Below are 14,141 nucleotides of genomic sequence, written 5' to 3'. Positions count from 1 at the left end.
TTAAGTGCACAGGAAGCCAATGCAGGTGAGCCAGTATAGGCGTAATATGATCAAACTTTCTTGTTCCTGTCAAAAGTTTTCTGTCCGTTTTTTCACACACAGTACGCACAAATATACAAGTGCACACACACACTCTCTCACACACACACACACACTCACACACTCTCTCTCACACACACACACAAAGGTTTAAACACATTGCATTCCCTCTCACGGGCCCACTTTACACCCACACAGTTCCTACAAAGTAGCCTAATATTTATTTTAAAAACTCTAATAACACATTCTTCATAGAGTAAATAATCGGTAAGATTTGCTTGAGAAACGTCAACCTATGTTCCCTGCAGGATTTGTTTTGTAATGGGCGTCTCAGGCAGTGGAAAACAACGTCTGTCTTCCTGTAGATACAGAAAACTGTGTAGAAAATCACTAGAAAGCTTTAAGAAGTACAAAATACTTGAGGTAGAATGGAAAGAATGTTAAGGTTCATAAACCTTATAACCCAAATGTAAAATATTTCTCTTTTCATGTGTTAAAGAGTACATGAGAGTGGGCTCATCGTTTAGGTGTGGATTGTGGTTGTGGTAAAAATACACTTGAGGAAACTACAAGCCATGCTGAGAGAGAAGATGGAGAAGCAGGGCCGGTTTTAGGCAGGCGTACAGTATATGAGGGGTCAGTCAGAAATTTGAAAGGGTCATCATTTGTAACATGCTGCTCAGTCATGCTCCAGCACTTTTTTATGTGCTAATTCAGTAGTAGCATTGCCTCCTTTGTTGAATTTGGTTGTTAGCTACAAATATAGGCCTGAGTTAGTAAGATCCAAATGCCACACACAAAACAGTGTGAGCAATCTATTAAATAGCGTGTACTATTTGTGGGCATGTTATGTGTGATTTACTAAGACTGTGTGTAACCTACTCAGTGGCCAACCTACTCAGTGGCCTACTGGTTAGAGTGTCTGCCCTGAGATCGGTAGGTTGTGAGTTCCAATCCCGGCCGAGTCATACCGAAGACTATAAAAATGGGACCCATTGCCTCCCTGCTTGGCACTCAGCATCAAGGGCTGGGATAAATGATTCCCGGGCGCGGCACCGCTGCTGCCCACTTCTCCCCTCACTTACCAGGGGGTGATCAAGCGGATGGGTCAAATGCAGAGGACAAATTTCACCACACCTAGTGTGTGTGTGACATTCATTGGTACTTTAACTTTACTTTAACAATTGTAAAGTGGTACAAACCTCCCTATATAAATGAGGATTTTGCTTGTACTATACAAGGAATCACCACAGAGACACGTTACATTTACATTCATGTTATCATGCATGCACCTGTGGCGTTTGCTATGTTTTCACACATGTAGGAGACAGCTATGACTTTTTATGAGCATTTTAGAAGCAGTCAAGCCTTGCATCTACATTGACACCACTTTTTTATTTATCACTGAAGGTGCATGGGAGAGAAGCTGCACTTTCTCCGCTCAATAAGCAAAAATGCATGCTTCAAGAATTTTTTTTCGGACAAGAAATAATTCAATGATATATATTGTATTTGGAAAAAATACAATATACACCAAAGGACATCAAAACGCATCACTTGAATACATTTTTTTTCAGCTCCTTAAGTCCTCTACCAGCTATAACATTATATTGCTGAATAGATGATATGTCTAAAAATGTTTATTTCTGACCATCCAAAAATGTTGACACGTGTATGACGGAGGATTCTCATTTGTCCTTTCTCTGTGTTCAGCACGAGCACTGATCTAGCAGTGTGGAACTGTCAGTTTGCACAGTCAGTAATTAAAACGCAAAATAGTGCGTTTTTTTTTCTTCATCACTGATTTCTGTCATCTTGTATGCTATTAAAAAAAAACAGTGATTGGATATATTGTAAAAACAGCTCCATCAATTAACAAGGCTAAATTAAAAATGATTGGATTTTGTTTCTGACAAGCTTTTGTCCTATTTTTAATTCGTCAACACTGGTTTACCGAGGGCTATGCGTGCGTGTGGTTTTGCGGCGCCTGACACAGGTGATGAACAGAAAAGAGGGAAGATACATATAGTGTTGTAACGTGTCCCTTTTTCTGCAGTTTTCTCCGCTACTGCAGATAATTTTGTAAATTTTTGTCATATGTGCATTTTGTGGGTACGTTTAAATGTACTTTCTCAACTTCAAACATTTTGATTTGAGAGTGTGAGACATTTATTTGAGGGGGCTCTTAACCCCTATGTAGAGCCGGCCCCGCATAGAAGATATGATGGATTGCCCAGAGCCACTTCATTCATCCGTAGCCCTGTTTGTTTGTCTGGGACAACTATGAAAGAGTCAATACTCTCATCTCCTATTTTTTTATCTGCCCTCATCTTATTTTCACCTTCTTTTCCTCAGGTACTTCAGGTGTTGAGTGTGTTGCACTGCAGCGGTGAGCTCCACTGGATGGATGCTGTGCAGCATTTGTCTCAAGATAAGGTTCTGCTGCATTTTCTTGCTCTCACTCAGAGGGCTGCTCACAGGTCAGAGATCTCACGTTCGCCACTTGTAGTAGTCATACTCAACATTCACACAATATTGTCTAAACCGGGGGTCTCAAACACGCGGCCCGCGAGACATTATTTTGCGGGCCGCATCTTGATGTGCAAATTTAATGTTGGTGCGGCTCGCCAGTTTTAAATGAATGGCGCTTTACAGCGTCATAATTGTATACCCTCGACAACAATATTTAGGAGGCACCATGGAGGCACTGCCTTTAAAGGCCTACTGAAACCCACTACTACCGACCATGCAGTCTGATAGTTTATATATCAATGATGAAATATTAACATTGCAACACATGCCGATACGGCCTTTTTAGTTTACTAAATTGCAATTTTAAATTTCCCGGGAGTTTCGTCTTCGAAACATCGTGTAATGATGACATGTACGCAAGACGTCACAGACTGTTAGGAAATATTAGCGCTGCGCACACACACAGCTAAAAGTCGTCTGCTGTAACGGCATAATTACACGGTATTTTGGACATCTGTGTTGCTGAATCTTTTGCAATTTGTTCAATTAGTATTGGAGAAGTCATAGTAGAAAGATGGAGTTGGGAAACTTTAGCCTTTAGCCACACAAACACACGGTGATTCCTTGTTTAAATTTCCCGGAGGTGAAGCTTTCCTTTGGATCAGAGCGATCAAGCGAACATGGATCCCGACCAAATGTCAACCAGCAGTTTTCGGTGAGAAAATTGTGGTAAAAAGTCGCCACTTACCGGAGATCAGCTGAGCTTGTGCGGTCCATACAGCTGCCGTCGACTTCCATCAGACACTGGCTCCAAGACACACGTGGACTATCCACTCCGACTATCAGGTACTATTAAACTCACTAAAACACTAGCAATACAATAGAAAGATAAGGGATTTCCCAGAATTATCCTAGTAAATATGTCTAAAAACATCTGAATCCGTCCCAATGCAATCAGTTTTTTTTTTTTTTCCAGTCCTTCGCTATCAATATCCTCAAACACGAATCTTTCATCCTCGCTTAGATTAATCGGGAAATGGTCGTTTTCTCGGTCCGAATAGCACTTTTTGTTGGAGGCTCCCATTAAAAACAATGTGAGGATGTGAGGAGCCCTCAACGGGTGACGTCATCGTCTGCAACTTCCGGTAAAGGCAGGGCTTTTCTATTAGCGACCTAAAGTTGCAAACTTTATCGTCGATGTTCTCTACTAAATCCTTTCAGCAAACAACAACTACTTATCAACAAATCAATATTTCACAGTACAGGGAATCCATCGCCTGTGTTTATTGTACTTTGTGCACCAAAAAAAGGAAAATCAATTTTACCTTGTGTCTGGGAGTATTTGTGGCATTGTTTAACACTGTGGGAGTTTCAGAGTGATAAACAAGCAGTGGCTTCACGTAAACTAGCAGTGTGATGTTCATCAGCTTGTGTCCAGGTAGTGCCTTTTTCTTCACTAAAATAAATGTCCGCTGTGGCATATTTTTCAGTCTAATCACAATTGTAGACCTGCTGCCGAACAAATCCCTCTTTGCTGATAAAATCCCAATGCCCAAAGTCAGAGGCTAACTATGTAGCTAAAATGCTAGCTCAGTGGTTGTCTAGCAACCTGAAGCATTAAGGCAAAACTTTGAGAGTTTAGCCACATTTATAGTGTTTCTGATCACACAAAAAGATCTTTAAGACAGGCTGACACAGCTTTGACCTGCGCAAGGTACGAAAATTGTGGAAAAAACTTGTCAGAAGTGCCGCTAGCCTCGAAGCTCTTCGAAATGGCTGCACCAGGGGCCATGCCTCTTCAATATGGCCATGCCCATGTGTAGAGGTAGTGATGTCATCAAAATAGATTTCCTTTAATTTACAATATAGTCAATAGTAGAAAATAATTCAACAAAAGCAACGACTATTGGCTCTTACTTACTGTGTTTGTTTACAAAAACAACAAAACCACAGTATACAGACGGCGTGGCGCAGTGGAAGAGTGGCCGTGCGCAACCCAAGGGTCCCTGGTTAAATCCCCACCTAGTACCAACCTCGTCACGTCCGTTGTGTCCTTGAGCAAGACACTTCACCCTTGCTCCTGATGGGTGCTGGTTAGCGCCTTGCATGGCAGCTCTCTCCTCAGTGTGTGAATGGGTGAATGTGAAAGTAGTGTCAAAGCACTTTTATCATTATTTATCATTATTTTATTGTGATAAAACATAGTATCTTATCACTTTAGTATTGACCATTAACTGATACTACTGATATCATTACTGTCGATATTTGTATCGATCCGACAACCCTTGTTTACAAAGAAGAGTTGTAGCTAAGGGGTTAACCTGGCTTATTGCATCTTCCTGCGCTGTCTCATGTAGCATGTTTAGCTATTCATTGCCCTCTAATCATCCAGTGATAATGGTACATTTAAGAAACATTGTTTATTTTCTGCCATTCCAAAACCAGCTATGTCTTCAGCCCAATGGTGTCTTCTCTTCAGCCAGGTATTCCACCATCCACTTAGTGCAGTGCGAGGGGGCTACCCAAAGCATTGCACTACCACCACCATGCTTAACAGTTGCTACACTGTTTTAAGACTTGATCCCTCAACTTAACACCTCCAAACATATGTATGTCTAATCCAAAGTATACTAATATGTTACTAATCCAAAGCTGGACAGTTTAGATACAAGGAAAATACTCTCAAAATCACATCAAAACTAGTTTTAAAATGGATAAACAGGCCAGCTTCTGGAATGGCCTTCCCAAACCCTGACCTCAACATAATTGAACAGTTGTGGATTTTACTTAAAAGTCTGCTCTGTCACGTAGGCAAGGGCAAGGCACGTTTATTAAGGTTGGTAGGTTGGTTGGTTGAAGTTTATTTCGAACATGATAGCAGTTTCAACATGATAAATTACGTTTTCCATTTCTCTTTACATTACAACATGCTTGAAAAAGAGTAGGAAGAAGCAGATCTTATATAATCCTACTCCTTTCCCACTTTATTGCAGTTTCTTACACATACGTATACAGTGGGGCAAAAATGTATTTAGTCAGCCACCGATTGTGCAAGTTCTCCCACTTAAGATGATGACAGAGGTCTGTAATTTTCATCATAGGTACACTTCAACTGTGAGACACAAAATGTGAAAAAAAAATCCAGGAATTCACATTGTAGGAATTTTAAAGAATTTATTTGTAAATTATGGTGGAAAATAAGTATTTGGTCAACCATTCAAAGCTCTCACTGATGGAAGGAGGTTTTGGCTCAAAATCTCACGATACATGGCCCCATTCATTCTTTCCTTAACACGGATCAATTGTCCTGTCCCCTTAGCAAAAAACAGCCCCAAAGCATGATGTTTCCTCCCCTATGCTTCACAGTAGGTATGGTGTTCTTGGGATGCAACTCAGTATTCTTCTTCCTCCAAACACGACGAGTTGAGTTTTTAACAAAAAGTTTTATTTTGGTTTCATCTGACCACATGACATTCTCCCAATCCTCTGTTGTATCATCCATGTATCAATTTTGGTATAAACTCAACTCGACAGGACGATTGATCCGTGTTAAGGAAAGAATGAATGGGGCCATGTATCGAGAGATTTTAAGCCAAAACCTCCTTCCATCAGTGAGACCTTTGAATGGTTGACCAAATACCTATTTTCCACCATAATTTACAAATAAATTCATAAAAATTCCTACAATGTGAATTCCTGGATTTTTTTAACATTCTGTCTCTCACAGTTGAAGTGTACCTATGATGAAAATTACAGACCTATGTCATCATTTTAAGTGGGAGCACTTGCACAATCGGTGGCTGACTAAATACTTTTTTGCCCCACTGTATGTTCACTTTCTGTTTTCAATTTGTAGCACAGTTATATAATTGTTTTCTAAATACAACAGTTCTTTTCATAAACAGGTAAGTCAGTTACAATTCACATCAAGAGATGAATCATATCTTATTTTCAATAATTATCATTGTTCCTCTTCCTTATACCTTGAAAACACTTTGTGTTTGAACAACCTCTTAAACTGCATCAAGTTAGTTTATTGTTTGAGTTCTTTGCTTGATCCACTCCAGAGTCTAACTCCACATACTGATATACTAAAGGTTTTAAAAAAAAAATTCTGAGGGTATATTTATCCTCTTTTGTTGAGAAGAAACCCCATGCAATCTTGGGTAGCAGGTTAGTTTGTTTTGTACATAATTTTAGCTGTTTGCAAATACACAATATTATTGAATTTCAATATTTTTGATTTAACAGATAAAGGGTTTGTATTTTCTTTGTATTCAACCGTACATATTATTATGACTGATCTTTTTGTAACACGGTTAGTAAATTAAGTGTCCGTTTGTAATTGATTTTCCATATATCTGCACAATAACTCAGATAGGGTAACACTTGCGAGCAGTGGAGAATATGAAGGGCGTTTTGGTCTAGAACATGTTTTGCCTTATTCATTATTGAAAAATGTCTTGCCACCTTATATTGTATATTTTTACATGAGATTTCCAGTTCATTTGATAGTCTATTATTACACCCAAAAATGTGATTTCTGTTAGTCTTTCAATGTCTATTCCGTCCATTTGTGTTTGTGTCTGAAAGTTAATCTGAGGCTGAGTTGACTTGAAACTGTTTTTTGTATCACTTTTTATATGTAGAAGAAAAGTTTTGTCATTTTATTTCTTCTGAACAAAAACTGGAGGCAGTTTGATGTTGATTAACGTGGACCCCGACTTAAACAAGTTGAAAAATGTATTGGGGTGTTACCATTTAGTGGTCAATTGTACGAAATATGTACTGTACTGTGCAATCTACTAACAATAGTCTCAATGAATCAATAAAAAAAAGCACTTTATATGTAGAAAGGTTTTGTTAAGAAACCATTCTGAGCCTTATCATATTTAGTTTTTATTTTATATATGTTGACCACATTAACCCTGGCAATGGATCCTGTGTGTATATGTATGTTATGCCATTGTTTACAAATTTGGTAAATAAATAACCAAAACATTTATATTTTGTTGTTTTCTTACTGTACCGAACAGTGACCTCTAAACCGAGGTCCGTACTGAAATTTTTTTTTTTTTTTGTGTACCGTTACACCCCTAGTGTATGTATTTGAACATGTATGCATAATTTTGACCCTGTGTAAATTTGAGAAAATCTTAAATAAATGCAGACTTACACACCAAATTGTTGTTTTAAAACTAATTGAAGATGGACATTGACATGCCCTGTACGATAACTATATAAATAAGAATACAACAGGGAGTTCTACAGTAAATTCTGCATCTAGTTATCTGCATGGGTAAATCTGTTTGAAACTAAAATGTACACAGGATCCAACTCATTTAATTTTTAACCATTAGTGTTATGTGTCGTTTTAAACATGTACTATTTGGTCCCTTTTATGATGTAGTTTTTGTATGGTGACATCGGTTGTCGTGATGCCCCCTGAATGTTTGCCAGTGTACTGGAGCCTGCTATTTTGTCGAGACAATTATTAAGGTCATCAGCAAAGGACCGTTTCATGTTGTGTTCAGTAGAGCGGTTTCGTTCACTATTCTATTATATATTCCCTCCTCTCTTCTTCAAAAGAATACGAGAAGAGAGCAATGTCACATGGTTGGCCATGTTGCTTTTTGGTTCACTTAATAGCCAAAGCAACCTATAGGTGTGACAGCAAGTAAAATAAAGGATATATTACACATTCAGAGTTGAGTGATTTAAGTAACTTAATCATGAACTCTTGTGTTGGTTTGTACAACACGGTCACTGGAACAGCCTTAGTGCACAAAGTACGATGAACACAGACAATGGATTCCTTGTACTGTGAAATATTGATTTGTTGACAAGTAGTTGTTTCAGATATGTCCTACTAGTTCCTGTACATTCTACTCTCCACTAAAAAAGCAAACAGTCATTAGCAGCGTTTACTGAACTTTCAGCTCATCGCCAAAACCACAACATAGACACATTTTTTCAACACGTGTGCCTTCTTGTTAGTCTGTATAAAATCTTACATCATGACAACATTTTGGAAATAAATTTTGGGAAGTACTGGTCTGATTTGATTAATTACATTTTTGGCCCAAACGTCTAAACTGTACGATGCATCCTCTTTGGGAGTTTGATTGCATGAAACCCTTAAACTTAAAGTTACTTTCTCATCTTCATCTAGACAACGAAAAAGTTAAATATATATATATATATTACACCTGTTTCTTTTATCTGGAAACATTTTTGTCGAAACAGCGTCTCAGCTTTTCCAGGCTAAGGTTGATCTATGATGTATTTGAAATAGGCCAGAAAAAATGCTACTCTGCTCCCCTTCCCCCTTATTCCTATTTGCTGTCTTTTTTGCGCACTGTGGAGTAAGACTGACTGACAGCCCTTTATTCAAAGCCAGAGTCTATTGTGAAGGTAAACTGAAGTTCCCTAGGTATGTCGGAACTGTGCCGGAAAGCATACCACACTTTTTCTACTAGCGTCTTTCACCACAGGTAGCCAGTCGCGTGTCTAACTTGATTTAGTTTAGTAGTTTTTCACCCCATGCCCTTCCTGATGCAACCCTCAAGCTTGGGACTAGCACAGGACATATCCAACAGTTGGGTATTGGGGCTTTGGATCGGAATCAAACCATACACCACAGGTCCTTGTATTTGTAATCAATTGTTGTTCTAAATGAAAACAAACGTCATAGTTTTGGCAGTGAAAATGGTCGTAGTAAAATATGGTAGCTGAAGGTCTGGTTGAAAAAAACACGGTCATAACATTATTGCTCTCTCTGAGGGATCTTAGCTGTCAACATTACATTTTCTGCACGGCAATGAGTCAGTTGGCCTCTTCTTACAAGCGGATGTGGCATGTGATATTCTAGTATGATGTGTATGTGTGCACACTGTGAGCTCTTTGACATCCATTGACAGACACACACCTCCTTGACAAGCCCCTGCTGCACTTTTCTCACCATTTTAAGAAAGTACAGGCTTGAATACAGATCAGATTACAAAGGGCATTGGACCTATAAAGCCTTTTTTTGACCACAATCTTAGATCCTATTTCCCTTCTCGTGGCTTCAAGGTTATAATTAGAGAGGCAAGGACGGATGAGATTGGGTTGCTGTGTTGCCCTCATTTTACATGCGATTGAATACGAGTCAGGCTTTTGTGCTTCATAACATGGTGGTGAGTACCAGCACACTTCTTTTGTGGAAAGTAAGCCAATCAATGCTATTTGGGTTTGCAAAGTTGATGTCATTCGAGGCACTAAAATTTCCATTCAAAGGCCCTAAATCTCATTATTTTCAATTTCTAAAAGTCTGATTAAATGTTAATTTAAAATAAAGTTTTGGTTTTAGTTTAAGACCTGCTCAGTGGCCTTGTGGTTGGAGTGTCTGCCCTCAGATCAGTAGATTGTGAGTTCAAACCCCGGCCAAGTCATACCAAAGACTATAAAAATGGGACCATTACCTCCCTCTTTGGCACTCAGCATCAAGGGTTGGAATTGGGGATTAAATCACCAAAATGATACCCAGGCGCAGCCACCGCTGCTGCTCACTGCTCCCCTTACTTCCCGGGGGTTGAACAAGGGGATGGGTCGAATGCAGAGGTTGATTTCACCACACCTAGTGTGTGTGACCTATCATTGGTACTTTAACTTTAAATTACAAAATTATTTACTCACTCTGTTGTCCCAGTACTCACTCACTAGGGAGGGTAATTTACAATTGGAGGAAAAACTTTATTACCAATATATTAGGTCCATGTAAAATCATATCAACTGACTGTGAAACCTTTTTTTGTGTTTCAGTGTGGAGCTTTATTGTGCAGCCATGACACTGCTATCCCAACTGGTAGTCCAAACGATGAACTCTGACCAAAAGGTAATCATTTAAAAGGGATTGACAACTGATTTATGATATTTCATTAACAACAAACAATACTTTATGCTGGTTTCTGACCTGCCAACATTTTTAATTTTTTTATGCTCTGCATGCATTCAGATTTTGGAACCTGGATTATTGAAGTGAATTTTATTTATATAGCGCTTTTCTCCAGTGACTCAAAGCGCTTTACATAGTGAAACCCATTATCGAAGTTCATTTAAAACCCGTGTGGGTGGCACTGGGAGCAAGTGGGCAAAGAATCATCCCCAAAGACACAACGGCAGTGACGAAGATGGCGGAAGCGGGGATCGAACCTGGAACCCTCAAATTGCTGGCACGGCCGCTCTACCAACCGGCCCCAGATTATTTTCCGTGTCGTTGCACCAATGTATACTCCGGCAGCTCACTCCTTCCCCTATAAACCTTGCGTAGCATGACAAGCAGTCCCTAAATAATGATCTTTGTTATTTAATACATCCAAGAAACACACTCACAAGGGGATGGGAGAACAGAGCAAAGGAAGATGAATGCTAAAATAAATGCACAAGTTTGGATCTTCTTTTGATGATAATTAGGCTTAGCAATAGGCAGAGCATGGCAGTACGCGGCTCAGCTGGTAGAGTGGCCGTGCCAGCAACTTCCAACTTCCTTTCAGGTTTGATCTCTGCTTCTGCCATCCAAGTCACTGCCATTGTGTCTTTGGGCAAGACACTTTGACGTTTTAGGAATCAATAGAGCAGAGGGGAAGTTGGGTGGGACTCAAACAATTTATTCAAGATTGACATGTCTGGGTTCCGTATACAAACCCTGTTTCCATATGAGTTGGGAAATTGTGTTAGATGTAAATATAATCGGAATACAATGATTTGCAAATCCTTTTCAACCCATATTCAACTACAAAGACAAGATATTTGATGTTCAAACTCATAAACTTATTTTTTTTTTTGCAAATAATAATTAACTTACAATTTCATGGCTGCAACACGTGCCAAAGTAGTTGGGAAAAGAGGGCATGTTCACCACTGTGTTACATCACCTTTTCTTTTAACAACACTCAATAAGCGTTTGGGAACTGAGGAAACTAATTGTTGAAGCTATGAAAGTAGAATTCTTTACCATTCTTACTTGATGTACAGCTTAAGTCGTTCAACAGTCCGGGGTCTTGTTGTCGTATTTCACGCTTCATAATGCGCCACACATTTTCAATGGGAGACATGTCTAGACTGCAGGCGGGCCAGGAAAGTACTCGCACTCTTTTACTACGAAGCCACGCTGTTGTTACACGTGGTTTGGCATTGTTTTGTTTAAATAAGCAGGGGCGTCCATGATACCGTTGCTTGGATGACAACATATCTTGCTCTAAAACCTGTATGGAGCATTCAGCATTAATGGTGCCTTCACAGATGTGTAAGTTACCCATGCCTTGGACACTAATACAACCCCATACCATCACAGATGCTGGCTTTTGAACTTTGTGTCTATAACAATCCGGATGGTTATTTTTCTCTTTGTTACAGAGGACACCACGTCCACAGTTTCCAAATATAATTTCAAATATGGACTCGTCAGATCACATAACACTTTTCCACTTTGCATCAGTCCATCTTAGATGAGCTCGGGCGCAGCGAAGCCAGCGGCATTCCTGGGCATTGTTGATAAATGGCTTTCGCTTTGCATAGTACAGTTTTAACTTGCACTTACAAATGTAGCGACCAACTGTAGTTACTGACAGTGGTTTTTTGAAGTGTTCCTGAGCCCATGCAGTGATACCCTTTACACACTGATGTCGGTTTTTGATGCAGTACCGCCTGAGGGATTAAAGGCCCTTGATATCATCGCTTACGTGCAGTGATTTCTCCAGATTCTCTGAACCTTTTGATGATTTTACGGACTGTAGATGGTAAAAATCCCTAAATTCCTTGCAATAGCTCGTCGAGAAATGTTGTTCTAAAACTGTTCGACAATTTGCTAACAAATTGGTGACCCTCGCCCCATCCTTGTTTGTGAATTACTGAGCATTTCATGGAAGCTGCTTCTATACCCAATCATAGCACCCACCTGTTCCCAATTAACCTGCACACCTGTGTGATGTTCCAAATTAGTGTTTGATGAGCATTCCTCAACTTTATCAGTATTTATTGCCACCTTTCCCAACTTCTTTGTCACGTGTTGCTGCCATCAAATTCTAAAGTTAATGATTATTTGCAAAAAAAAATAAAATGTTTATCAGTTTGAACATCAAATATGTTGTCTGTGTAGCATATTCAACTGAATATGGGTTGAAAATGATTTTAAAATCATTGTATTCCGTTTATATCTACATCCAACACAATTTCCCAACTCATATGGAAACGGGTGTTGTATTAAAAAAACAAGATAATCTATTGTCACAGAAGAATGTGAGAAATTTTGAGAAATTGCTCAATGAGAAGAGTGAATCATTGCAAGTTTATGTTTTACATAGAGCTATCAAATGTTTTCATTTTAAAAACGGATTAATAACACTTTTCAATTTTGATTATGATTAATTACACTTACTTAAAAAAAAAGCTTTTTGACACAAATGCAATTTTATTGTCAGAATTTTAAACACTATCATTAAAAAAAAAATTTTTTTCCTAAATGCACATAATTTATTTGTTTAAAACTCATTAAGAGTTTTGTTTCAAGTCCCGTCTTGGTGTATTTTAAACAAAATTTGCGTGGAGGCACATCAGTCTGGAGTTTCCTCACTCATTTTTGCACTGGTGCATGCAATGACCTCATCACTGGCCGTATAACAACCCGCGCCACCTTTCACATAACCATCCTCAGTTGGAGCAGTTGTGGTAAAATTAAATTGCGTGATTAATCTGCATCTATACAGGATTATTGTGATCATTTTTTGTGAATAATCATATGTTAAAACCTTAACTTTGACAGCCCTAATTTTACATTAAATTATTTGTTTATAATAGTAGCAATTGTATTTAATCATTTTGTTCCGTCAGTGCAATTATAGACTGAAAAATGTTTTGAATAATGTAATGTCAGAGATAACAGCTATAGTAAATTTTGGACGATAAGCTGCTACTTTTCCCCTACGCTTTGAACCCTGCAAAATTGTGCGGCTTTGGATTTTTCTTCCCTGACTACCACAAAAAAAATATTTTTCATTAAACACATTCAAAGACAATTAAACGGGTGTTGTCGTGTGTGCTATGGCGCCATCTTTTGGACAACTTTGCTCACTGCAGGTGCTGCTGGGTTATTGTCAATTCCTGCTGTTTAAAGGTTTGAACCGGAAGTAGAAATGCGGTTTCGGTCTTCCAATCGCTCATAGCGTTTCTACTCGTATGAATTCTTCATCCATCACTCCAAGCAACATTTGTGAGTTTTACAATATAACTGAAACAATTATTTCTTACTAAACCATCCCATGTGGGGTCACTTTAAGTGTAGCATTAGCTAATATGCTAACACGTTTTTGAGTAACTGTGTTAGTATAACTACCTCACATTAGCATTCTGTTTGTATTGTTCCAGTTTAACAAAACCTCAGTAATTTTACCAACATGTCACCGTGGCGCGTCTGTTGAGCAGATTGGAGAGCTAGCTTCCACAGCTAGTGGGTCCATGACAATGTCTGTTTTGTTTGATTATATTAGTTTTACTGCTGTGTTAAATATACTGTTTGTTAACAATTAAGGTATGTGAATAAACATTTACAAAATATCCGTCTAAATAACTCATTTTACAAGGTATATGTAGTC

The 14,141-nt window shown here is 38.7% G+C and overlaps 1 protein-coding gene across 4 annotated transcripts in view; it reads left to right on the top strand.

Annotated features, from left to right (window-relative positions):
- thada (THADA armadillo repeat containing) overlaps nt 1–14,141 on the top strand; it is a 251,417-nt gene that overhangs the window by 195,439 nt on the left and 41,837 nt on the right. For 3 of the 4 annotated variants that reach the window (XM_061910918.1, XM_061910920.1, XM_061910919.1), the window contains 2 exons: nt 2,395–2,519; nt 10,315–10,387. In XM_061910918.1, coding sequence (XP_061766902.1) covers nt 2,395–2,519; nt 10,315–10,387 — 198 coding nt within the window. The remainder of the gene's footprint in view (nt 1–2,394; nt 2,520–10,314; nt 10,388–14,141) is intronic. The other variant, XM_061910921.1, reaches the window with a different exon arrangement.

The sequence above is a fragment of the Nerophis ophidion genome, linkage group LG09 (assembly GCF_033978795.1).
Source record: "Nerophis ophidion isolate RoL-2023_Sa linkage group LG09, RoL_Noph_v1.0, whole genome shotgun sequence".
Lineage (NCBI taxonomy): Eukaryota > Metazoa > Chordata > Actinopteri > Syngnathiformes > Syngnathidae > Nerophis > Nerophis ophidion.
The sequence above is the reverse complement of the archived record's forward strand: the minus strand, read 5'-3'. Positions and strand labels throughout refer to the sequence as shown.